This window comes from Scyliorhinus canicula, chromosome 11 (genome assembly GCF_902713615.1).
Source record: "Scyliorhinus canicula chromosome 11, sScyCan1.1, whole genome shotgun sequence".
NCBI classification, from domain to species: domain Eukaryota; kingdom Metazoa; phylum Chordata; class Chondrichthyes; order Carcharhiniformes; family Scyliorhinidae; genus Scyliorhinus; species Scyliorhinus canicula.
This window is the reverse complement of record NC_052156.1, coordinates 42976967-43003280: the sequence shown is the minus strand read 5'-3', so window position 1 is coordinate 43003280 and position 26314 is coordinate 42976967. Positions and strand designations below refer to the sequence as shown.

The window sequence follows — 26314 nt, the reverse complement described above, 5'->3', positions numbered from 1 at the left end:
TCGAGCCTGCATCAATCCTCTGAAAGAGCAACCCACTCACGTTTGCTCCCCCACCTAACCAGCACATCTTTGGATTGTGGGAGGAAATCGGAGCACCCAGTGGAAACCCATGCAGACACTGGGAAAATGTGCAGACCCTGCACAATGTATTTGGCTCATTTTTATTTATTTGTCCTTTTTTTCCCTTTCAATTACATGTCAGGATCTTTGACCTCCTAGTCCTTAAGACCTGATTTAAAAAATGTCTTGAATATTTTGAGTTTTGCTGTGTTGTTCTCTAAATAACATGGGCAGAAATCCTCCTATATAGTAAAATCTGCTTGTGCAATTGAGTTCTGTGTCAAAAGTTGAACCAACACTTTCTCTGAAGATTATTAGCATTTGCCTAATTTGCTGCATTCCAGACTGAGCTATTTCTTTCATGGATTTAAGATGACCATTTGTAAACTAATTGGATTAGAGTAAGAAATCTTACAACACCAGGTTAAAGTCCAACATGTTTGTTTCGAATCACTAGCTTTCGGAGCACTGCTCCATCCTCAGGTGAATGAAGAGGTAGGTTCCAGAAACATATATATAGACAAAGTTGACTTTGTCTAAAAACAAACAAACCAGACATCCCTGCCTAGTCCCACGGTGGCGCGAAAAGGAACTAATGCTCAAGATAAGGAGGATCCTAAACTTTTAGTAAGAACCATGTCTGTCGGAAGGGTTCACTAGTCTGGAGGAGCTAAGGGAGAGGGTAGAGCTGCCATGGGGTAGAGAGTTCAGGTATCTACAGATTGGGGACTTTGCACAAAAGATCTGGAAGGTTTGCCCTAGATTGCTGGGATACACCCTGCTTGAGCGACTGCTGCTTCCGGATGTGGGAGTGGAGGGAAGAATTGGGGATATATACAAGTGGCTGGGGAGCAGGAGGTGAGCAGGTGGTGAAGATCAAGGAGAAATGGGAAGCCAAGTTGGGAATGGAGATCAATTGGGGAGTATGGAGTGAGGCACTGCCAAGGGGAAACGGGACCTCCTCTTGTGCAAGGATGAGCCTGATACAGTTCAAGATGGTGCACAGGGTGCATATGACTCGGGCGAGAATGAGTGGGTTCTTTCAGGGGGTAGCAGATGAGTGTGAGAGGTGTGGGTGCATATCATGCGCACATGTTTTGGGTTGTGAAAAATTGGGAAGATTCTGGGCGGGAGTGTTCGCGGTCCTAGCCAGGATAGTGGAGAAGGGAGTGGACCCGGACCCTTTGGTGGCGATATTTGGGGTTTCAGAGAAGCCGGAGCTCATGGAGAGGAGGAAGGCCGATGTCATGGTCTTCGCTTCTCTGATTGCACGGCAACGGATTTTGATGGAGTGGTGGCCGGCATCGCCACCGGGGGTAGCAGTATGGTTGGGTGACCTGGGTGAATTCCTGTGGTTAGAGATGCACGGTAGCATTGTGGGGCAGCACGGTAGCATTGTGGATAGCACAATTGCTTCACAGCTCCAGGTTCGATTGCGGCTTGGGTCACTGTCTGTGCGGAGTCTGCACATCCTCCCCATGTGAGTGTGGGTTTCCTCCGGATGTTCCGGTTTCCTCTCACAGTCCAAAGATGTGCAGGTTAGGTGGATTGGCCATGATAAATTGCCCTTAGTGTCCAAAATTGCCCTTCGTGTTGGGTGGGGTTACTGGGTTATGGGGATAGGGTGGAGGTGTTGACCTTGGGCAGGGTGCTCTTTCGAAGAGCTGGTGCAGACTCGATGGGCTGAATGGCCTCCTGCACTGTAAATTCAATGATAATTGCACAGAGATGAGAGTTGAATACAACAGAGGCTTTATTACTCTCAGACGTGTGGCCTCCCACAGCAGCTGGCGAAATGGCTGCTGTACGGAGGACACACACATTTTATACTCCGCCTACTGGGCGGAGCCAGCAGGCAGGGACTACCGTCGTACCTGTAGTACAGGGTCTTACCATACATATTCTATATATACAACAGTGGTGATTACCACATTCACCCCCTGTTAAAATTGTGAGGCGGGGGGGGGGGGGGGGGGGGGGGGGCGGGTGGAGAACTACATACAGAGCAAGTTTGAGTTTAATATACAGAAACGAGAAAAAAAAAATTTATTTTGAAGTCCAGTGGTTTGATAGTCCCGAACCAGTTATAGATTTAGTTGGTCTGGGGCTTTGATGTGCCGCTGGGAGCTACGCAGTGGTGGCGGCGATTCCGGTGTTGGTGTGGTCCTCGGTGACTCCGGGAGCGTGCCGAAATCCTCTTCATCCTCGGGCGTGGGTAGGGGGAGAACGGATGGTCCTTTTGGGGGGGGGGGGGGTTGCTGCTGGCAAGGGGGGAGCAGGGCCAGAGGTGTGAGTGCGTGTGGAACCTGATGGTGCCAGGTCCCTGAGGGAGACCGTATCCTGGTGGCCGTCTGGGTACGCTACGTAGTCATACTGGGAGTGAGCGTGGGGGGGGGGGGGGGGGGGGAGGTGGGGGGGGAGGTGTGGGGGGGGGGGGGGGGAGGTAGGAAGAGGGGGCTCCAACCCCGGGAGGAGCCTCCAATGGGGCCTGGCTTGCAATCGGTCAGGGCCCACTGATCGGCGGGCCGGCCTCTCTCTCCCCAGGCCTACTTTCTTCCGCGCCAGCCCCTGAACTCCCGCCGAATGGGGGAATCCCGCCCCATATGTTTTTCTGGCTAGTCTCTCGATATGTTGTGCAAAGATCGATGCACATGGACCTCCAGGGATTGGAACTTGGATGCAGAAACAAATTAAACGTTACAATTTTGCTACTTTTTGCAAATTTCCTCAAATGAGTAAGGATACAGTCAAGTATTTTGAGAAGGACTTTAGTCAGTAATGCAATTGGTCAGATAAACGATAAATTAAGTTTTTAATACTTCAGCATAAAGGCTAACACACTGATGGAAAAAGGTGCTATATAAATATAATGGAAAGAGAATTAGGAGAGAAAGATTTAGAAGCTGATCTCGGAGTAATAATTCTTATTCTAAAAAGTTAGTAAAATTGAAATAGAATTTTGGGATATGAAGCCATAACGTGATTATAAAATCATGTACGATGAGGCACTGGTCAAACTGCATGCTTCCATTCTAGTCACCATCCTACAACAAGGATGCACACCATTTGGAGAAGATACAGAGACACACAACTCGTGCATGAATATTGTTAAATTTGAAGAAGATTAGAGAAACTCAAACTACAATTTAGAAAAAAGGTTACCTCTGTCCTCATCATGAAGAATATAAAGTAAATAGCATTGATGAAAAACAGCTCAAATGTTATTCAAAAGTAAGTCAAGTCATGGCAGAAATAAAACCAATAAAAAGTGAATTTAGGGGGGAAAGTGTAAATTTGGAATAACTTAAAAGTACGGGCGACACGACACAGTGGTTAGCACTGCTGCCTACGGCGCTGAGGCCCTGGGTTCGATCCCAGACCCTGGTCATGGTCCATGTGGAGTTTCCACATTTTCCCTGAGTCTGTGTGGGTTTCACCCCCGCAACCCAAAGATGTGCAGGTTAGATGGACTGGCCATGCTAAATTGCGCCTTAATTGGAAAAAAAATAATTGGATACTCTAAATTTTCTTTTTTTTAAAGTTCTTAAAGGTGATTACTATTTGGAATAATTTGCTCATTAATGTCAATGGAAAAGGCCATTACTATTTAGGTTGTGCTCAAATAAAAAAATAATCACTTTCTGAGTACAGATTACAACTGTTATGAAATTAAAGCTGTGTCCTTATGCATATCATGCATTAACAGTTACCTCTTCATTATAAAACTTGAGCGGAAATGCTTAAGACACTACTTTGACAGCATGAACATAATGTGCACTCAAACTAATAATCAGATGTATTTGCTGCTAGAATTATATAAAAAAAGGAAACACAGCCAGACACACCGAACAATAATGAAAATAACTTGGGATTGACATGGTGTCTTTACTGTATGCAAATATCCCAGATAAGTAGAAATTACAATGGGTGACTGAAAGCTTGGTCAAAAAAGTGCCTTAAAAGAAGAGACTGGCTGGAGAGGCTTAAAGGTTGGTATCATGACCGGTACAGGCTTGGAGGTCTGAAAGGTCCCAAGGGCCTGTTCCTTGTCTGTATTGTTCTTTGTTCTATACAGCTGAAGGCACTTTTGCCAGAGGTGGACAACGGGAGAATGCAGCATGGCAGTCAGAGCTCCCAGATTGTTGTAAGCCTGTGGGTTAGGGAGGAGTGAGGCACTACAGGGATTTAGACGCCAGGGTGAAAATTATAAACCTGAGGTATTCCGATCACAAGCCAATGTAAATCAGTACAGTCAGAGTTAGAAGTGAGCAAGACCTGATAGGATATAGGCAGCAGTGTTTTGGGTGAACTATGCAGTGGATAATGAGATAGCAGCCAGTAGAGTATGGGAACAGTTGAGTTTGGAGGTGAAAAGGACTGGATTAGGTTTTCAGCAGCATATGGGCTGAGACAGGACAGAGGTGAATGACGTTATGAAGCTGCAAGTAGTCTGTCCTCCTGAACAATTTTTGTCCCTCAACCATCCTCACTATAACAAATGGTTTAGTCCTTAATCTTTGCTCTTTGTTGGACTTTATTGTACACAAATTGGCTGCTGCGTTTCCTTATATTACTACACTTGAAAAGTAATTCACGATGTGAACCATTGCTTGAAGGATTAAATATTGGCCAATACAATACTCTCTTGGGAAATGGGACGTGACAACTGATAATTTTAAGTGTGGAATCCACCAACACATGTCCAACTCTTAATTTCTCTGCAGCTCCATGCTTTGTCTGCAGGATTGAAAGCACTGATCTCCGAGGCCTGCAGTGCTGGAGTCGAGGTGTGTCGCAGGGCTTGTGGTGGACATGGTTACTCAATGCTCAGTGGTTTACCCTCTCTATACACTCGGGTGGTTGCCTCCTGTACATATGAAGGAGAAAACACTGTAATGCAATTGCAAACTGCACGGTATGAGCAGAAACCAACTTTAAATATTATGAGATTGCTCTATAAAGTCTGTTCAAATCTAGTATCATATTTGTGTTCTTCATATTAGCCTGCAAGTTTACAAATCTACAATAAAATATATGAAATGCTTCTATAACAGCACAATTGTTGTAATTAGAAAGATTAGTTGCCTTTGGGATTTCAATCCATTGCATTTACAATTTGCTACACCACAATTAGATAGTTGGACATATCCACATCACCTACAAACCTAAACCTGCAGGATTAACCTTGCGTCAAACCTTCTGTTCTTTATTTCTGAGGATCTGGGCCAAATAAGTCTGCACTTGCACACCAAACTGCACAAGGGGTGGAATTTTCCACAAAAAAAAAATTGAAATGTCAGATTCTGACTGAAAACCAGTGTAAATCTCTCCAGAAACACAGCCAGGTTATCTGTCCAGATCTCCTGACACTTTGTCAGAAAATTAAACGGTGGGCATGTTTCGCACCGTCACTCTGGTGGGGCAAGGCCTCATAGAACCAGCAAGCCCGGCTACACAGAGACAATGGCACCATCTTTAAAGGACACCCCAATCAGCGAGAAAGCTGTACGCCCTCCCACACCCCCATAACCATGGAAGACCCCCCCCCCCCCCCCCCCCCCCCCCCCCCCTGCCTTCCCTCACATGTTCACGCCCCAAGATCTCCTTCTAGACTGGCATTCAGAACACTCTTCACTCCTCAGAACTTAATATTAAAACCTCTAACAGTCCAAACTCCAAGATTCCCTCTTATTGCACTGCACCTCAGACCAGTTCCGAGATCAGTGCCTTCAATCCAGCCGTAGCTATTGATGAGTTAGATTTTTGAGTTTCGCTTGGCCCCTACAGAAACCAAATAAAATTATAGGAAATGGTGGATTTTCTAAATGGCTATCTCATAATGCTCAATTGCTACTGGTGAAAATCTTTTTTATGTTTCCAGCAATTTCTAAACTACAGTAAATCAAAAACTCTCTCAGTGGTGGTGTAGTATTTATGATTTTTCTTTTGACCCGAGTGGGTGGGGGCCTTAAAATAGATTTCTCAGGTGGAATTTGTTGGTACCTGTTTAAACATCTCAGCTATGCGATGCAAATAGTTTACTGTTGATGAGTATTTGTTAAATTTTATTCTCCTATGTTGGACCATGAAGAACTTGCAACGCAGCCCTAACAAAAACCAAGACACCAGAGATAAATTAACTTTAGAAATATATATTTAATATGATTGATTAAAAGCATGCAAATACATCTGTCATACTCATAATTAGGATAGCCATTTGGAACTAAGAGCTCCTCCCCAATCATTGATAGTTCATAACTTTGTGTAACACAAAATGCATTCTATATTTAAATCTTTTATTCATACATGCCTATTTTGGTCACAGAATATGATAAATTATAGCATAATTATAGAACAATGTGGTGTTTAGTCAAGGCCTAAAAATATAATTATCTCAAGTTCTGCATTTTGAATGATCTGTACCATATGCCATTTCTTCTAAGTTTATCTCAGTGTTTTCCCATCAAACAACTATATTAATTCTAACTGCTCTAATCTCCTCATCCACACATTTAAAAAATAATAATGGTCTTTATTGTCACAAGTAGGCTTGCAATGAAGTTACTGTGAAAAGCCCCTAGTCGCCACATTCCAGCACCTTTTCAGGTACACAGGGACAATTCAGAATGTCCAATTCACCTAATAGCATGTCTTCCGGGACTTGTGGGAGGAAACCAGAGCACCCGGAGGAAACCCGTGCAGACACGGGGAGAACATGCAGACTCCGCACAGACAGTAATCCAAGCCGGGAATCGAATCTGGGACCCTGGCACTTATACGTTTTGCATATAATAACGTATGCTAACTATCCCATGGTACTTTAGCTATGTTACGTTATCAACTTGGCATGTTTCACATTTCCTTATGCCATGGTGGTGGATCACAGGTTCAAATTGACAGATTGATGGAGGCAAGCTGAGTAAAGATCAGGAACATCCCTTCAGGGAAATCAGCTGAGTCATCAACTTTTTAGTGGTTGGTTGCATTGTGGAAGTTTGGTGACCTGTCCAACCTGTTAGGTTACCTGTCCAACCTGTCATACATAGAATGGTGACCAGAAGAAAGTACAAAGGAATTTCAGGAGGGTATACATCTTTTAAAAAAGCTATTTTTAAATAAAATACGGAAATAAAATATGTTAATTAAGGGAAGATATTACAACATAACAGTTTAATTAAAAAGTAACTTGAGAAATCTGGACCAAATAGCTCCTGTAGCAATACTCTGCAACTAAATTCACAGGTTTAATACAGTCAATGGTGAGGCCAACCTGGACTTATGAAATTACCCCCTAAATGTAAGCTTGATTTTTGACGTTAAAACTGATGTATTTTTTCTTCTCTACCTAGGTTTCTAATGAAGTGCCTTACTAGGGTAGATTGTGGTCAGCCTTTGCCCCAGTCTGTCTCTTACCTGTCTGAACCCATCACTCTTCGTTGTTCTGCGAAGGAGAAAAGTGATTTCCTCAAACCTTTTGTATATGTCGAGTCATATAAACAGAGGGCATGCAGGTCAGTAACAATGCTATTCCGGGATTGAAATTCGTCAATGAAATAGACCAAAAACAGATTTGGGGAAACAGGAACCTGAAAATTGTAACACAAAGTTTCTAAAAGGATTTTTTGAAAATAACATATCTTTAAAGATGGATTCTGCAAGTATCCAACAGAAGAAATTCCTCAAATGTTATAAACAAGTAACATTCATGCCATACAATGCCATTCAAAGACCATCATCAACATGAGAGAATCTAATCTCCCCATGACATTCAACACATTACCACCCACACAATCAACATCCTGGGGTTTATGGGCGGCACAGTGGCACAGCTGCCTATGGCGCTGAGGACCTGGGTTCGATCCCGGCCCTGGGTCAATGTCTGTGTGGAGTTTGCACATTCTCCCCGTGTCTGCGTGGGTTTCACCCCCACAACCCAAAGATGTGCAGGTTAGCTGGATTGGCCACGCTAAATTGTCCCTTTTTTAAAAAAAAAAAACATCCTGGGTTTACCATTGACCAGAAACTTTAACGGGACTAGCCATATAAATACTGTGGCTATAAGGACAAGTCAAAGCTAGAATGTCTGCGGCAAGTAGCTTTCCTGACTCCGCAAAGCCTGTTTACCACCTATAAGACACAAATCAGGAGTGTGAAGGCATACTCTCTACCTGCTTCGATGAGTGCCGCTCCAACAACATTCAAGAATATGTACACCAAAGGGCAGCATGGTGGCGCAGTTGTTATTGCTGCTGCCTCACCGCGCCGAGGTCCCAGGTTCGATCCTGGCTCTGGGTCACTGTCCGTGTAGAGTTTGCACATTCCCCCCCCTGTTCGCCCCCTCAACCCAAAAATGTGCTGGCTAGGTGAATTGGCCACACTAAATTGCCCCTTAATTGGAAAAAAATGAATTGTGTACTCTAAATTTTTATTTTTTTTTATAATATGTACACCATCCAGGATAAAGCAACCCATTTGTTCAGCACCCCAACCATCACATTAAACATTAATTCCCTCTACCACCAATGCACAGTCGTTCAGTGCGTACTATATAGAGGATGCACTGGGGCATATCATCAAGGTACCTTTGACCGCACCTTCCAAACCCATGATCTCTGCCATCTAGACAAGCCAGGACAGCAGACACATGTGAACGTTTCAGCACGCTTCCTCCCAGCCTCACCGTTCCTTGACTGTTGTTAGATCAAAATCCTGGCAGTGTCTTCCTAACCGAACTGTAGATGTACCTGCAGATGAACTGCAGTGGTTTAAGAAGGTGGCTGATTGGGGGCGGCATGTGGCACAGTGGTTAGCACGGGCTACGCCACTGAGGATCCGGGTTCGAATCTCGGCCCTGGGTCATTCTGGCCGTGTGGAGTTTGCACATTCTCCTCGTGTCTGTGTGGGTTTTACCCCCACAACCTAAAGATGTGCAAGTTAGGTGGATTGGCCACGCTAAATTGCCGCTTAATTGGAAAAAAATTATAATTGGGAACTCTAAATTTTTTTTTTAAAGGTGGTTGATCAGCATCTTCCTCAGGGCAATTGGGAATGAAAAACAAATGTTGGCCTTGTGACAATTAAAAAATAGAAAAAGAGTAGAAATTCTTGTTCTATTTGCTATCAGAGGCTTAAAAATGCTCATATGGCATTACTATCTCCAATATTTTCACCATTTTATTTCCTAATTTCTTGGGATAGTAATTAACATTCAGGTGACCTTCGGGTCTACATTGGGACGCACAAATCTGTGCACATCAGCAATCCTGAACGGCTTCAGGGAAAATGCAAAAGGGTGTGGCCATTTAAATTTGAGTGATTGTATTTTGGGGGCATCCATTTGTTTCTTGGTTTTAGTAATCAACAAAACCCGCTAACTGTAAGAAGTTGAGTCTCTGGCTAAAATGGACAATACAGGATAACTCCCAGGCTTTATCTTTGACAATTACATAAGGCGGCTGTGGGGAAGTCTGCTTTCTAGCTATTCCAGACAGCTCTTCAGGCAACAGCAGTGTAATTTCCTTGTAGCAGGTGGCGAAAAAAGAACAAAGGGATAATATCAATACTGTGGTCCCAGAGAGTTGTAGGTATTAGAGCAGATGCCAGAAATCTTCACATGTCATGTACTGATGCAGCCTGTGGAGCTAGATCCTCGTGATCATTGCCAAGTAGGTATTGAGTGTCTGACAAGTAGTCTGACTGTTGTGCCTATGGATTTCTGTGGGAACTTTTATTTCACCTTTAACCATGATATTAGGCACTTCAAAACAAATTTTCGTCATTAATATGAACTTAATTTGATAATCAGTAGGAACTTTATTCTGCTGTGGCAGAATTTGCTTTATGGGAAATGAAAAAACTCATTGAAGAAAAATGTTTCATCAACAATTTAAAACAAAAGAAAAACTACTAAATGTTCAGTTCCTTTAAGAGCTCCATCAATCATAGAGTTTCCCTTCGCCCTGTTCCAAAGGGAAAGTTTTCAAGTTCAATTCTGGCCAGGTTAGCTGTAAAATGTAAATGTATTACAATATTTAAATTAAGGTGTGACTCAGTTTGGCAAGACTACTTGTGGACCTGAAGAGTCTTGTGTTTAACTACAATTGGTATGGATCAAGTTGCATGAACTTTAGCCTTATCCTTCAGTGTGATTTGGACAAGTTGAGTGCGTGCGCAAATGAATGGCAGATGCAGTATAATTTAGATGAATGTGAAGTTATCCATTTTGGTAGCAAAAATGGGAAGGCAGACTATTATCTGAATGGCCATAAATTAGGAGAGGGAATGTGCAACTAGACCTGGGTGTCCTCGTACACCAGTCGCTGAAGGTAAGCATGCAGATACAGCAGGCGGTAAAAGAAGGCACATGGTATGTTTCCTTTTATAGCGAGAGGTTTCGAGTACAGGAGCAGGAATGTTTTGTTACAGTTATACAGGGCCTTGGTGAGGCCATACCTGGATTATTGTGTGCAGTTTTGGTGTCATTATCTGAGTAAGGATATTCTTGCTCCAGCGGGAGTGCAGAGCAGGTTTACCAAACTGATTCCTGGGATGGCAGGACAGACGTATGAGGAGAGATTGAGTCGGTTACGTTTGTATTCACTGGAATTCAAAGAAATATGGTGGATCTCCTAGAAACCTATAAAATTCTAACAGGACCAGACAGGGTAGATGCAAGAAGGATGTTCTCAATGGTGGGGTGTCCAGAACCAGGGGTCACAATCTGAGGATATGGGGTAGACCATTTAGGACAGATATGAGGAGAAATTTCTTCACCCAGAAAGTGGTGACCCTGTGGAATTCATTACCACAGGAAATAGTTGAGGCCAAAACACTGAATGTTTTCAAGAAGAAGGTAGATATTGCACTTGGGGCATAGGGGAACAGTGAGGAGGCAGGATTAGACTGTTGAGTTGTATGATCAGCAATGATAATGAATGGTGGAGCAGGCTCGAAGGGCTAAATGGCCTCTTATTTTCTATGGTTCTATGTAAAGAAAATCAACTCTAAATAATTTATAATATTGGCATAATTAGCATTTGAATTAATTTTTATTATAGAGTGCTCGTCCGCCATTATATTTTTATCCCACTTGTTTACAAACAACGAAGAAAAGTACAGCACAGGAACAGGCCCTTCGGCCCTCCAAGCCTGTGCCAACCTTGCTGCCCGACTAAACTACAATCTTCTACACTTCCTGTATCCCTCTATTCCCATCCTATTCATGTATTTGTCAAGATGCCCCTTAAATGTCACTATCGTCTCTGCTTCCACCACCTCCTCCGGCAGCGAGTTCCAGGCACCCACTACCCTCTGTAAAGAAAACTTGCCTCGTACATCTACTCTAAACCTTGCCCCTCGCACCTTAAAGCTGTGCCCCCCAGTAATTGACCCCTCTACCCTGGGGAAAAGCTTCTGACTATCCACTCTGTCTATGCCCCTCATAATTTTGTAGACCTCTATCAGGTCGCCCCTCAACCTCCATCGTTCCAGTGAGAACAAACCGAGTTTATCCAACCGCTCCTCATAGCTAATGCCCTCCATACCAGGCAACATCTTGGTAAATCTCTTCTGCACCCTCTCTAAAGCCTCCACATCCTTCTGGTAGTGTGGGACCAGAATTGAACACTATACTCCAAGTGTGGCCGAACTATGGTTCTATACAGCTGCAACATGACTTGCCAATTCTTATACTCAATGCCCCGGCCAATGAAGGCAAGCATGCCGTATGCCTTCTTGACTACCTTCTCCATCTGTGTTGCCCCCTTCAGTGACCTGTGGACCTGTACACCTAGATCTCTCTGACTTTCAATACTTTTGAGGGTTCTACCATTCACTGTATATTCCCTACCTGCATTAGACCTTCCAAAATGCATTATCTCACATTTGTCCGGATTAAACTCCATCTGCCATCTCTCCACCCAAGTCTCCAAACGATTGAAATCCTGCTGTATCCTCTGACAGTCCTCATTGCTATCCGCAATTCCACCAACCTTTGTGGCCTCTGCAAACTTACTAATCAGACCAGTTACATTTTCCTCCAAATCATTTAATATACTAAAACAGCAAAGGTCCCAGCACTGATCCCTGCGGAACACCACTAGTCACAGCCCTCCAATTAGAAAAGCACCCTTCCATTGCTACTCTCTGCCTTCTATGACCTAGCCAGTTCTGTATCCACCTTGCCAGCTCACCCCTGATCCCGTGTGACTTCACCTTTTGTACCAGTCTACCATGAGGGACCTTGTCAAAGGCCTTACTGAAGTCAATATAGACAACATCCACTGCCCTACCTGCATCAATCATCTTTGTGACCTCTTCGAAAAACTCTTATCAAGTTAGTGAGACACGACCTCCCCTTCACAAAACCATGCTGCCTCTCACTAATACGTCCATTTGCTTCCAAATGGGAGTAGATCCTGTCTCGAAGAATTCTCTCCAGTAATTTCCCTACCACTGACGTAAGGCTCACCGGCCGGTAGTTCCCTGGATTATCCTTGCTACCCTTCTTAAACAAAGGAACAACATTGGCTATTATCCAGTCCTCCGGGACATCACCTGAAGACAGTGAGGATCCAAAGATTGTAATACATTTACATTTTACATCCTGGGAACTTATCTACCTTAATATTTTTCAAGATGCCCAACACCTCGTCTTTTTGAATCTCAATGTGACCCAGGCTATCTACACACCCTTCTCCAGACTCAACATCCACCAATTCCTTCTCTTTGGTGAATACTGATGCAAAGTATTCATTTAGTACCTCGCCCATTTCCTCTGGCTCCACACATAGATTCCCTTGCCTATCCTTCAGTGGGCCAACCCTTTCCCTATTTGCCAATGACTTTTCGTGACCCCTTCTAGCCCTCCTGACTCCTTGCTTAATTTCCTTCCTACTTTCCTTATATTCCACACAGGCTTCGTCTGTTCCCAGCATTCTAGCCCTGACAAATGCCTCCTTTTTCTTTTTGACGAGGCCTACAATATCTCTCGTTATCCAAGGTTCCTGAAATTTGCCATATTTATCCTTCTTCCTCACAGGAACATGCCGGTCCTGAATTCCTTTCAACTGACACTTGAAAGCCTCCCACATGTCAGATGTTGAGTTACCCTCAAACATCCGCCCCAATCTAGGTTCTTCAGTTCCCGCCTAATTTTGTTATAATTAGCCTTCCCCCAATTTAGCACATTCACCCTAGGACCACTCTTATCCTTGTCCACCAGCATTTTAAAACTTACTGAATTGTGGTCACTATTCCCGAAATGCTCCCCTACTGAAACTTCTACCACCTGTTCGGGCTCATTCCCCAATACCAGGTCCAGTACAGCCCCTTCCCTAGTTGGACTGTCTACATATTGTTTTAAGAAGCCCTCCTGGATTCTCCTTACAAAACTCTGCCCCGTCTAAGCCCCTAGCACTAAGTGAGTCCCAGTCAATATTGGGGAAGTTAAAGTCTCCCATCACAACAACCCTGTTGTTTTTACTCTTTTCCAAAATATGCCTACCTATCTGCTCCTCTATCTCCCGCTGGCTGTTGGGAGGCCTGTAGTAAACCCCTAACATTGTGACTGCACCCTTCTTATTCCTGATCTCTACCCATGTAGCCTCACTGCCCTCTGAGGTGTCCTCCCATAGTACAGCTATGATATTCTCCCTAACCAGTAGTGCAACTCCGCCACCCCTTTTACATCCCCCTCTCTCCTGCCTGAAACATCTAAATCCTGGAACGTTTAGCACCCAATCCTGTCCTTCCCTCAACCAGGTCTCTGAAATGGCAACAACATCATATTTCGAAGTACTAATCCAAGCTCTAAGTTCATCTGCCTTACCCGTAATACTTGCATTAAATCATACTTCTCCCTGTCTGCTCTGCCTCAGAGCCATACTGGCCCTATTCCCTAGTTCTCCCTCAATGCTTTCACCTTCTGACCTATTGCTCCGGTGCCCACTCCCCTGCCATACTAGTTTAAACCCTCCCGTGTGACACTAGCAAACCTCGCGGCCAGGATATTTATGCCTCTCCAGTTTAGATGCAACCCGTCCTCCTTGTATAGATCACACTTGCCCCAGAAGAGCTCGCAGTGGTCCAGATAACGGAAACCCTCCCTCCTACACCAGCTGTTTAGCCCCATGTTTAACTGCTCTATCTTCCTATTTCTAGCCTCACTGGCACGTGGCACAGGAGTAATCCCGAGATTACAACCCAAGAGGTCCTGTCTTTTAACTTTCAGCCTAGCTCCCTGAACTCCTGCTGCAGGACCTCATGCCCCTTCCTGCCTATGTCGTTAGTACCAATATGTACAACAACCTCTGCCTGTTTGCCCTCCCCCTTCAGGATACCCGCTACCCGTTCGGAGACATCCTGGACCCTGGCACCAGGGAGGCAACATACCATCCTAGGAGTCTCTTTCACGTCCACAGAAGCGCCTATCTGTGCCCCTGACTATAGAGTCCCAAATGACTATTGCTCTTCTGCGCTTTGACCCTCCCTTTTGAACATCAGAGCCAGCCGTGGTGTCACTGCTCTGGCTGCTGCTGTAATTGTGATTATTAGATCTAATAAGACACATCTATTTAATATTATTCAGTGTGCTTGCCACTGAGTTCTTTCCTAAATAATTAAATAAATGCAATAACTTAAATGTCAGTATAGTAGAATTTAGTAGTAGAATAAACTTTTTGATGTAATGATACCATACCCCCTAAATTCACTTTAAATAATAACGCACATGAAGAGCCATTTTGTGTTTGATTAAGTTGTCTTTTAAGCTTACTTATGTGATGTTCCATCTCTTTTAGGTTGATTAAAGATGCTGGGATCAAGTTGCAGTCTCTCCGACAGTCTGGAGTTGAGCAATATGTTGCCTGGAATAGCACTTCTGTACAACTTGCAAAGGCTGCTGTTGTAAGATTTTATATATTTTTTTTAATAAAAATATTTTTATTCACGTTTTTAACATTCTAACATTTACAAAACACATGTTCTAAGATTATAGTGTATATGTTCTTATTTCCTTGGTCAAAAAGTAGACATTAATTCATCCATAATTATCTTGAAATTATCTTGAAATTATCTTCAAATCACTGATTTTTCTTGCACTAATGATGGAATAACAAACTTATTTTTTCTATTCATTCATGGGATGTGGGTGTTGCTGGCTGAACCAAGATTTATTGCCCATCCCTAATTGCCCTTGAACCGAGTGCATTTTAGTGGACATTTTTAAGAGTCAACCACCTTGTAGGCCAGACCAGGTAAAGATGCCAAATTTTGTTCCCTAAAAGGATATTAGTGAACCAGATGGGTCTTTCCGGCAATAGTTTCCATCTTTAGACTTTTAGCTATAGGGTGGCACGGTAGCATGGTGGTTGGCACTGTTGCTTCACAGCGCCAGAGTTCCAGGTTCAATTCTCTGCTTGGGTCACTGTCTGTGCGGAGTCTGCACATTCTCCCTGTGTCTGCGTGGGTGAATTAGACATTTTAAATATTTCCTCAGTGTACCCGAACAAGTGCCAGAATGTGGTGACTAGGGGCTTTTCACAGTAACTTCATTGCTGTGTTAATGTAAGCCTACTTGTAACAGTAAAAATTATTATAAAGTTATAATTCCAGATATTCTTTGTTGAATTCGAATTTCACCACCTGCTGGGGTGGAATTTGAACCTGGGTCTGAGAACATTACCCTAGGTTTCTGAATAGCGAGTCCTATGCCAGTACCACTACGCCACTACCAACAACTGCTTCATTTATGATACTTGTATCACAAATTGATTTCAACTCGTCTTGTTCTGCTAGGGGAAAATCACCAATATCAAAGCTTTGATTTGTTCAGCAAAAAATAAATAAATGTACATTTAGATTTAATGCATGGAATGGAGTTCCCGTTGATAACACAGTTAGGGAGTTTCATAAGCTGGTTAATTGATGCGTGAAGTTTCAACAATATGTGTAAATGGTTTACTCCCCGATAACAGGTAGTTTTGATGTGGACCTCAAATGTCCAAATCAGTGCCATTTTGCCACATAGCAACATAATTTTTTCAACTTCAGATTCCACATCGGTGTCTTCTCATTTGTTTTTACACTTTGCATTGAGTTTATATCATAGAACATAGAACAGTACAGCACAGAACAGGCCCTTCGGCCCTCAATGTTGTGCCGAGCCATGATCACCCTACTCAAACCCACGTATCCACCCTATACCCGTAACCCAACAACCCCCCCTTAACCTTACTTTTTTTGTAGGACACTACGGGCAATTTAGCATGGCCAATCCACCTAACCCGCACATCTTTGGACTGTGGGAGGAAACCGGAGCACCCGGAGGAAACCCACGCACACAGGGGGAGGACGTGCAGACTCCACACAGACAGTGACCCAGCCGGGAATCGAACCTGGGAACCTGGAGCTGTGAAGCATTTATGCTAACCACCATGCTACCCTGCTGCCCCTGTATGTCAGTATGAGGAGGAGACATTGCAGAAAAACATGTAGTTTGGAACTAGAAATTAATTCAGCTCATCTAACTTGTCTGGCACAGGATCCATTCAAAGTGTATTTTGTCTTTGTCAAATCTTGTATTCCTTTACAGGAATCCCCTGCTTCTCAATTGGATAGCGAGCACTGGTCTGGTAAAATGATTCTTTTGTATGCAAATCCCCCCGATCAATGCAATTGCCAGCGTGTGAACTGTGATAGACTAGTTCCCCATATCATTTGTAGGGAGGTGATAAATGTAAAATTTTGGGTTCAGGGTTCATTTTTATCTATGTGTTTTCTTTGTTTCTCAGGCTCACTGCCATTATGTAGTTGTGAAGAACTTTGTTGAGACAATGGAAGGATTGAAGTTTGAGCCTGAAATTCAGCAAGTGATCAAAATGTTGTGTGACCTTTACGCATTGACTGGAATTTTGGACAATGCTGGGGATTTCCTATATGATGGTTTTATGACTGGAAAGCAACTGGACCTGGTTACCACCTGTCAACTGGATCTTCTAGCTGTTGTCCGGTAAAATGATTTCTTGTACACATGGAATTTAAATGAGGAAAAATATTTGTATGCATGTGCCGCATTGTGCAGTCATCAGTTAATAAATGGATGAATGGAAATTCTGCTAACACCGTTGCAGAGCAGATTTTGTTTTATCGTAAACTGCGAGCAATTACCTGTTTTTGAATGTAAGAGTGACCAAATCTATTTTTCAAAACAGTATGCAGAATATACCTTTTGAATCACCTCCTGTCTTAGAGCATGCTGGTTCATGTGTAGCCAGGACTACAACATTAACCAAGTATAGATTTAGTATTGCTGCAAATAGGATCAGTGATTTTGTTCTGATGCATGCTTTATATTTAATCAATTATTGAGTGTTTATGAGAATGTTTAATGATTGTTCTCATAAAATGCAAAAAATTAGATATATAGGCTTCTGTTATAAAATCAGTCCAGTATACGAGTTAAAAATTCCCAACTTCATGTCTAACACTGAAGGTGACACTTTCTGGGACAGATCTCTGGATCAGAAAAGCAAAATGTCAGCAAACTCATTTCAGAAAGTAAAAATTAGAGCAAGTTGTTCAGTAATACCAATTGGCATGTATCAGTATTCATGATAAATACTAGTATCTCCGTTTTTTTTTGTTTGAAACAGTTCGTAGCACTGTTGCTTCACAGCTCCAGGGTCGCAGGTTTGATTCCCGGCTTGGGTCACTGTCTGTGCGGAGTCTGCATGTTCTCCCCGTGTCTGGGTGGGTTTCCTCTGGGTGCTCCGGTTTCCTCCCACAAGTCCCGAAAGACATGCTGTTAGGTGGATTGGACATTCTGAATTCTCCCTCTATGTACCCCAACAAGCGTCGGAATGTGGAGACTAGGGGCTTTTCACAGTAACTTCATTGCAGTGTAAATGTAAGTCTACTTGTGACAATAAAGATTATTAATTATATTATACTGTCTTTAGGAAGAATGCTATCTCAATAACAGATGCGTTTGATTATCCTGACGAACAGCTGAATTCTGCTATTGGTAACTATGATGGCTATGCTTACCAACGCCTCTTCCAATGGGCTCAGAAAGCCCCCACAAATGCAAAGGTACCCCTAGCTTCATTTGCTGGATCACATATAGCATTCCCAGTGATGTTGCCTGGGAAGATTTCCTTTGAGCAGTAATTCTAGTGAAATCTGAGAAATCTGCTTCTCTTCCCAATCTCGCCCCCCACACTGCTGGCCTAGCCAGTGATTCCCAAATCCCAAGAATGAAAAAGACCTTTAATTCTCTGGGTTCTGAGAATATAAAATTGAAAGTATAAACTGGTACAATTACTGGAGGCAGGATCTTTATAATCTGGTAACTTGGGACTTATGAAACTAATAACCAACATTAACTAATAATCAACATTAACTTCAGTTATTGAATACAAATACAAAGGTTAACCGCTGTTTACACTTTGCCCCACCCCTAAAAAAGGAGTAATGGATAAAATCAAATTGGCCTGAGACAAATCTGATAAAGCTCTACTTTAAAATTTACATTGCCGTGTCCAAATAGTGACATTTACTTTGTTTTCTACGTCCATGTTTGTATAGGTATGACATAAATTAAGCTAATTTTATAAATGCATACTCTTGTCAACATTGACCATCAACATGGCAAATTTGAAATCCAGGCGCATTCTTCTTGCAATTCCCCCTTTCATTTTTGGCAAGTACATATCTAAATACCCAGTTTATACTGCTGGTGAACTCTTATCCATCCATATTGTTGTACTGCATATTATGTAATTATAAGTTTGAATAGACATTTCCTCATCTCCACTTATCTGATCATATCCATTTGCAACTAACACTATACATGCTGAATTTGTAGTTTCAAAGTCATCATGAAAGAGGAAGAACTAATGTCTCATGCTTGGGATGTATTAACGGTGCTTTACAACTGATTAAATATTTTTGAAGAACAGTCAGAGCAGTTTTCTAGGCATATGCAGAAGCCACGTTGTGCCTACAAGTCCCATGAACAACAGCACAGGAATAAATGACCAGTTAGTTTGTTCTGATTGAATATATAGTGACTGGGATATTAGCCGAATTCTCCAACGCCTCCTGAAATAGTATTTCGGTATTTGTTGTATCCACTGAGCATTGGTTTTATGTCTCATTTGAATTGTAGCACCGGACAGTGCCGCACTTCCTCATTACTGCACTAGTGTCACCCTAGATTATGTACTCGAGACTTGAAGTCAGGCTTGAGCCGAAGACATTCTGACTCGCGCACACACAAGAATAAGAAGCAGGAGTAGGTCACCAGGCCCTTCAAGCCTGCCCCGCCATTCAACACGATCATGGCTGATCTATGCCAGCCAAAATTCCTTTTCTGTGCCATTTCCCCATAGCCCTCTATTCCTCGATCTATCAAATATTTATCCACCTCCACTTTAAATACTTCAAATGATCCAGCCTCCAGAGCAGAGAGTTTCAGAGATTCACCACCCTCTGCGAGAAGAAATTTCTACGCACCTCAGTTTAAAATGACATTCCCTTTATCTTGTAGCTATGTCTCCTTGTTCGAGATTCTCCCACTAGTGAAAACATCTCACCATCTATTCTGTCAAGCCACCTCAGGTCTACCCCTCACTCTTCTAAACTCCAAGGAATACAGACCCATTCAATTTAGTCTCTCTTCATAAGACAATCCTCACATCCCAGGAATTAGCCTGGTGAATCTCCTTTGAACTACCATCAATGTTACTCTATCCTTTACTGGGTAAGGGGGTCAAAACTATGTGCAGTACTCCAGGTGAGGCTCACCCTGTATAAATGCAACAAAACCTCCCTATTTTTAAACTCCAACCCCTTTGCAATAAAGGCCAAAATGCCACTTGCCCTAACTACTTGTTGGATCTGCCTAGCTTTTTGTGATTCATACACAAGAACACCTCGTTCCCTCTGTACTTCACTCACCTGCAGTCTCTCTACATTTAGATAATAATCTGCCTTTTGATTCCTCCTACTTAAGTGCATGAACTGACACTTCCCCACATTAAATTCCATTTGCCAGGTTTTTTGCCCAGTCACCCAATCTGTATCCCGTTTACAGAATCTCAAAATCCTCATCATAACACGCCCTTCCAGTATCATCGGCAAAATTGGAAACCTTACATTCTGTTACTTCCTCCAGGTCAGTAAACAATTGCGAGCCAAGACCTCCTAGTTACTTCTTTCAACTCTGAATAGGGTCCATTTCCTACAACTGTTTTCTTTCCATGCTAACACTTCCTCCAATTCCATGGACTTTTACTTTATGCACCAGCCTCTTATGCAGCACCTTGTCAAATGCCCAAAATTTAAATGCATCTACAGGTTCCCCTCTACTCTCCTGTTACACCCTCAAAGAATTTGAGAAAATTTGTGAAACATTATTTACCTTTCATATGTTTGATATTCAGCTTTTCTAAATTGATTTGCTATTTCCTCTTTCATTATTGACTCCAGAATCTTGCCAATAATAGATGTTAAACTAACTGGCCTGTAGTTCCCTGCCTTTCTCCCTTTTTGAACAAGGGTCATATTGGCTGTTTTCCAATCTTCTCGTACCCTCCCGAAAATTTCAACCAATGGGTCCACTATCTCTACAGCCACTTCCATTAAAACCCTAACGTGCAGTTCATCAGGTCCTGGCTAATTTGAAGTACTACCACTGAGCCATGACTGACATATATTAAGAAGCGACCACAACACCACACATGCCATGGCAATCTCTGCAAGACGTGCCAGATCATCGACATGGATATCATCATCATTACACGTGAGAACACCACCCACCAGGTACACGGTACATACTCGTGCGACTCAGCCGTTGTCTACCTCATACGCTGCAGGAAAGGTTGTCCCGAAGTGTGGTACATTGGCGAGACCATGCAGACGCTGCGACAATGAATGAACGGGCATTGTGCGACAATCACCAGGCAGGAATGTTCCCTTCCAGTTGGGGAACACTTCAGCAGTCAAGGGCATTCAGCCTCTGATCTCCGGGTAAGCGTTCTCCAAGGCGGCCTTCAGGACACACGACAACGCAGAATCGCCGAGCATAAACTTATAGTGAAGTTCCGCACACAGGAGTACGGCCTCAACCGGGACCTGGGATTCATGTCGCATTACATTCATCCCCCACATCTGGCCTGGGCTTGCAAAATCCTACCAACTGTCCTGGCTTGAGACAATTCACACCTCTTTAACCTGGGGTTACCCCTATCTCTGGATCTGTAAAGACTTAATTACCTGCAAATGCTCGTATTCCAAGCATTGTCGAAGTTGTCTATATATGTTTCTGGAACATACCTCTTCATTCACCTGAGGAAGGAGCTATGCTCCGAAAGCTAGTGTTTGAAACAAACCTGTTGGACTTTAACCTGGCGTTGTAAGACTTCTTACTGTGCTCACCCCAGTCCAACACCAGTATCTCCACATCATGACATATATTAACACATGAACAAAGTGGGAAAGAATTCACGGGGCTAATGGGAAAGAGTCAGTAAGTGGAATTGATTAAGCAGCTCTTTCTTAGATCAGGCACAGTGGGCTGAATCGGCAGCTCCTGTGTTGCATCAGTCTATGATTCAGTAAGGTTTTGCACTGAGTTCCATTGACTTACATTCCCACATCCTTTTCCTTTTGTAATTTCTTGGGTTCTTGTCAGCCAAAGAAAATGACATTTGATTTTCACACAAACATAAATGAAAATTATATTGAACAGTAGATAGAATCAGTAAGACGGAGATTTGATGGTGGTTCTCAAAATTATGAAGGGTCTGGACAGCGAGGATAAGAGAAAAACTGTTGCCATTGGTGGAAGGATCCAGAAACAGAGGACACTAATGTAAGGTGATTGGCAAAAGAAGCAACACAAACTTTTTTTACACAGCGAGTGGTGAGGACCTGGAAAACACTACCTGATGGGGTTCGAAGCAAATTCAATCATGACATCCAAAAGGGAATTGGATAAGTACCTAAAGAGAGGATTTTCTGGGCTACTGGGAAAGGTGGAGGAGTGGGCCTGGCTGAGTTACTCCTGCAGATTCACCGGAACATGACATGCTTTCACTCATGTGCATACTGTACTTTCTAGACAAAGATTTGTTATTTATGTAATTTTGTTTATTTGCAGAGATTTCAAACATGTAGCTAGCAGTAGTCAATATTTGAAAGTAAATAGTTTACTGGATTTTTGTTTCCACAGGTAAATCTCGCATATGAGAAATATCTGAAGCCTCGTTTTCAATTAGCACAGTCCAAGCTGTAACACTGTACGCTGGATTAATTCTGCTGGTTTTGGAAGCTATGCTAATAGCATGCAATGCTGATGATCATAAATTAGTTAGAAATGGCCATAGCGACTATTAATAGCCAGATTTATTCTCAAAAAAGTACAATGAAGTCAGATCAGCTTTAATTGATTTTTTTTTCAATTTCTAAGGAATGTCTTTTTCAGAGTAATTGAACTTAATTTTAACTGAATTAAACCTCTGTGCCTTGACCATTGCACTTATGTTTTCAGTAAATTACAGATTGTGCTTATGTTTTATAATACATTTTCTGTATCTAGACATTTTGTTAATGTCAGCCTTATTTCAGTGTATATGTTACCAGCTATTAAATAAACCCAGGGAAGATGCTTTTGAAGTATATTTCATTTCCAACATTTTTGAATGAAATACAACAGATGGTTTCATCTCTCCTCCTTCTCCACCTGCAATTTATGCTGGGTTATAGTTGCAGATGTGCTTGTCTTTTTGAAGTATATATAGATTTGCAGATTGGAAAGATAGAACTCAACATCTCCAGTGAATTTAATGCAACTAAATTTCACTTCAGTTGAAATTCTAATATCCTGAAAATGTATGTCAGATTGCTGATCAAAATGCCCTGGCAACACTTGGGAGAGTTGATTCCTCAGGCACGAAATAACTGCACAACAGACTACCTGGATCGCATACTCAATTCAAATAGCACAACCTAAAATCAAAGATGCAATAAATGAGGTTCATGATTTAATAATAAAGACAAACTTTTAGAACTATTGAAGGTAAAATGTCAATTGAACTCTATATAGGTGAGTACTCAGTTTCAAATGTATTTTCAGAATTAATGTTTCTTCATGTGAATCACCTTATCAAGTAAATTAGTTTGAATTATACGGCTTCACCCACACCTCAATTTAAAAAGTAATAAAATGGCAGTTTACAGCACATTATGCTAGGTAGAATTGCTGATGATAAGTCTTCATTCAGCATCATCCGACCTAAAATGACAATGTGTTTACACCAACTTGACATTATATTGGCCAATTGCTATGGTTATATCCAAACTGGTTCAGACTATCCTGCTCAGCTATGCAGTGCAGGTAAAGACAAAATACTCATTAAACGTCAATGCTACAAAGGTTAAGTCATGCAATGCAAAAAATAATATACAAGTAAACATTTCTTCAGAAACATCAACTCAAAATTAAAAGAAATAGTGCCACATTGCATAAAATTTAATGGTGATCCTGTTTCTGATCGTATTTTTCGATTCTTAAAGTCTCAGTTTTAGTTCAAGAAAATGGGGCATATGATCTTGTACTGGAGCTAAAGGTGAACAGTTCACTTGTTGTAAACTTGAGAATTTAATTTGCATGAAATATCATCTGAAATCTCCCAAATTGAAAAGTCAGCTCATGTTGTATTAATTAGAATACATTTTACTGATCAGCTTAAAGCTACATCGAGAAGGTAAATTTTATATATCAAAACCTTTATTATACCATAAGAAACGTGCACAAAGACTAGATTTTGACATTCTAATATTTATTTCATAAGTACATGGGGAGAACAAACAAGGAAAAACTACATCAATTTTACGGATTATCCTTAAACTTCAATCTATTAGGTGCTGTTAAAAAGTTAATCATAAAACTTAAGGAATATACATCTTACACATTTAATACTTTATTTCAACAGCATCATTTGGTTACAGTACACTTAGGAATACTTTACTATTTTACAAAATGTAATTTTACAATAAGAGTTGTGGAACTTTAAAAATCATTACATGGTTACCTGGGTATTCAATTAATTTGTGCCATACAGTGATCCACTGCAGTCCATCAGTTACATCATTTAAGCATTGAAAATATGGTCAATCTTCAGTTTTTCGTGCCAATCTACAAAATGTCCAGTTGTGTTCTACAGTGTTCTCATTTGCTCTCTCACTCATGTGATGTACTCTTGTCATTCTGATGGTAAAGCCTTGCTTTGCAATGTACTCCATCAGATGAACACGAAGAGACACCTCTTGGTGGTAATCACAGGGTCCAAAGGTGAAGGACACCTGAAAATCTCTGGTATCCATCATGTGTTTATTCCATTTTGTGAAATAGTTTGAGATGCCCTCCAGCAGCAAGTGAACTTTAGTCGTGATAGTCAGTTGTGTGATTATAACAGCTACTGGATTTGAATATTTGGAAAGTTTGCGGGTGCTGGACAGTTCCACCACCTCCTCAAAGGTATCCAAGGAGTAAAGGGGCTTGGGGTCATTCAAATAATGAATCAAAGGCTCAATCTGATAAAAATCAGCCTCTTTTCTCAGGAGGTCAATTTCTTTGAAACCATGAGGTAATGTCAGAGCAGCAGTCCTTAAAAAATTCAAGATATATCTGAAGAGCGGTCCATCTCTATCTATGAAGTAGTTTCCTTGAGAGTCTTTGGCAGTGGGGAAATCTCCCCTAAACATTACTCCTAACATGGAGTCTGGGTATCTAGTTAGTGTGGATATTGATGTTGAATACAAGTGTCCTCCTACATTAAGGGTGACTGGATTTGCCATCTGAAATGGGAAAAAAAAATTAAAACTAGGACATGAATAGTTATCCCACAAACTGCATTGTCCCCGATGACCACATTCTGACAGTCAAACTCAACTGTGGTACCTAATTTATTTAAAACTGAAACCTCTTATTTTGTTTGAAGTTGTTAAAACTCCCAGTGGTATTTTACTGGAATAAAAATCTCAAGCCCCGCAAGAATTAGGTAGACTGTTGTTCAAACCGACGTCCCAAGAACAAAGACCGCCTAATGTTGAAACTCCATACCCACGGGGCGCATTCAATTTAATTAAATTAATCATTCTCTGGACCCAAACGCCGAATAGGACTCAAGTTTTAACGTTTATTTTTCCACACCCAAACTCATTAGTATGTAGTATTGTTCTCAAGATTGTTATACACGCTCAGATTATTGCAATATACTATATTTTTTCAACAATCAGATCATTGCAATACACTATATTTGCTTAACTCTCATACACGAAGTCACATGCAAAAAATAATTGTGTACCAGGACACGGACACAATGTTCATAAAAGCAAAATGCTGTGGATGCTAAAAATCTGAAATAAAAACAATGTTCAGGCAAATTCTCCAATACAAATCGTGTGTTCTTTCCCTCACTTTATCTCATTATTAAACATTATTGTGGTTGGGGGCGTGCAATGGAGTCGAGGCCAAATTCACATTAGTACACGATGCAAAATTAATCCATTTGCCAAAAGAGCCCCTGGTTCAGGCGCTGGGGGGTCAGTGGCCTGCCTGGCGGGCGGGCGGGGAGGGACGACAGAGGAGATGTGAACCCAGCCTCCGCTTCCCCTCCTGCCGTTAGCTCAGACCCAAGGCTTGGCGCTCGCCCCGGCACCAGCCGCAGCCTCAGACAGGTCAATGTTCACGGCCGGCCGGGCGCCACGCAGCACCTCCGGCTCAGTCCCCAAATTAAGCCCCGGGTCGTTCCGGCTCGGCCCACAGTCAGAGGCACGCCTCGAAGCCAGACTTAAGGGCAGCTCTCTCTCCCCACCCGGGCCTTACCGCCTGGCCCCAGTCTCCATTATCCATCCACTCCGGTCGGTTCGATCGCAGCTCAGCGCCCTCCCCGGGAGGAGAACGATCTCTTGCGCAGCCAGCTCAGTGCGTGGGCGGGCGGGCATGCGCGCAGGGGCACAATCAATGTGTGCCACTTTGAGCTGAGCACCGCCATCTTTGATAAAGGCACAGTAAGAAGACTTACAACACCAGTTTAAAGTCCAACAAGTTTGTTTCGAATCACTAACTTTCAGCACAGTTCCTTCCTCAGGTGAATGAAGAGGTGGGTTCCAGAAACATATATATAAGGACAAAGTCAATGATGCGAGATGATACTTTGAATGCGAGTCTTTGAACATAGAACATACA

The 26314-nt window shown here is 42.3% G+C and overlaps 2 protein-coding genes across 2 annotated transcripts in view; one reads left to right on the top strand and one right to left on the bottom strand.

The window, feature by feature from the left end:
- The window catches only part of LOC119973059 (peroxisomal acyl-coenzyme A oxidase 2-like), a 56441-nt gene extending 33701 nt beyond the window's left edge, over positions 1–22740 (top strand). The window contains exons 9-14 of the mRNA XM_038810514.1: positions 4785–4975; positions 7410–7571; positions 14859–14964; positions 16851–17068; positions 18018–18150; positions 22295–22740. Of these exons, the coding sequence (XP_038666442.1) occupies positions 4785–4975; positions 7410–7571; positions 14859–14964; positions 16851–17068; positions 18018–18150; positions 22295–22357 (873 nt within the window). The 3' untranslated portion in view covers positions 22358–22740. The remainder of the gene's footprint in view (positions 1–4784; positions 4976–7409; positions 7572–14858; positions 14965–16850; positions 17069–18017; positions 18151–22294) is intronic.
- Positions 22741–23886: 1146 nt separating this feature from the next.
- Positions 23887–26098, bottom strand: kctd6a (potassium channel tetramerization domain containing 6a). The gene is made up of 2 exons (XM_038810515.1): positions 25952–26098; positions 23887–24921 (listed from the first exon to the last, which is right to left on the bottom strand). Exons 1-2 carry the CDS (start codon positions 25976–25978, stop codon positions 24235–24237), a joined length of 714 nt encoding a protein of 237 aa, XP_038666443.1. The 5' UTR covers positions 25979–26098; the 3' UTR covers positions 23887–24234.
- Between the last annotated feature and the right edge of the window lie 216 nt (positions 26099–26314).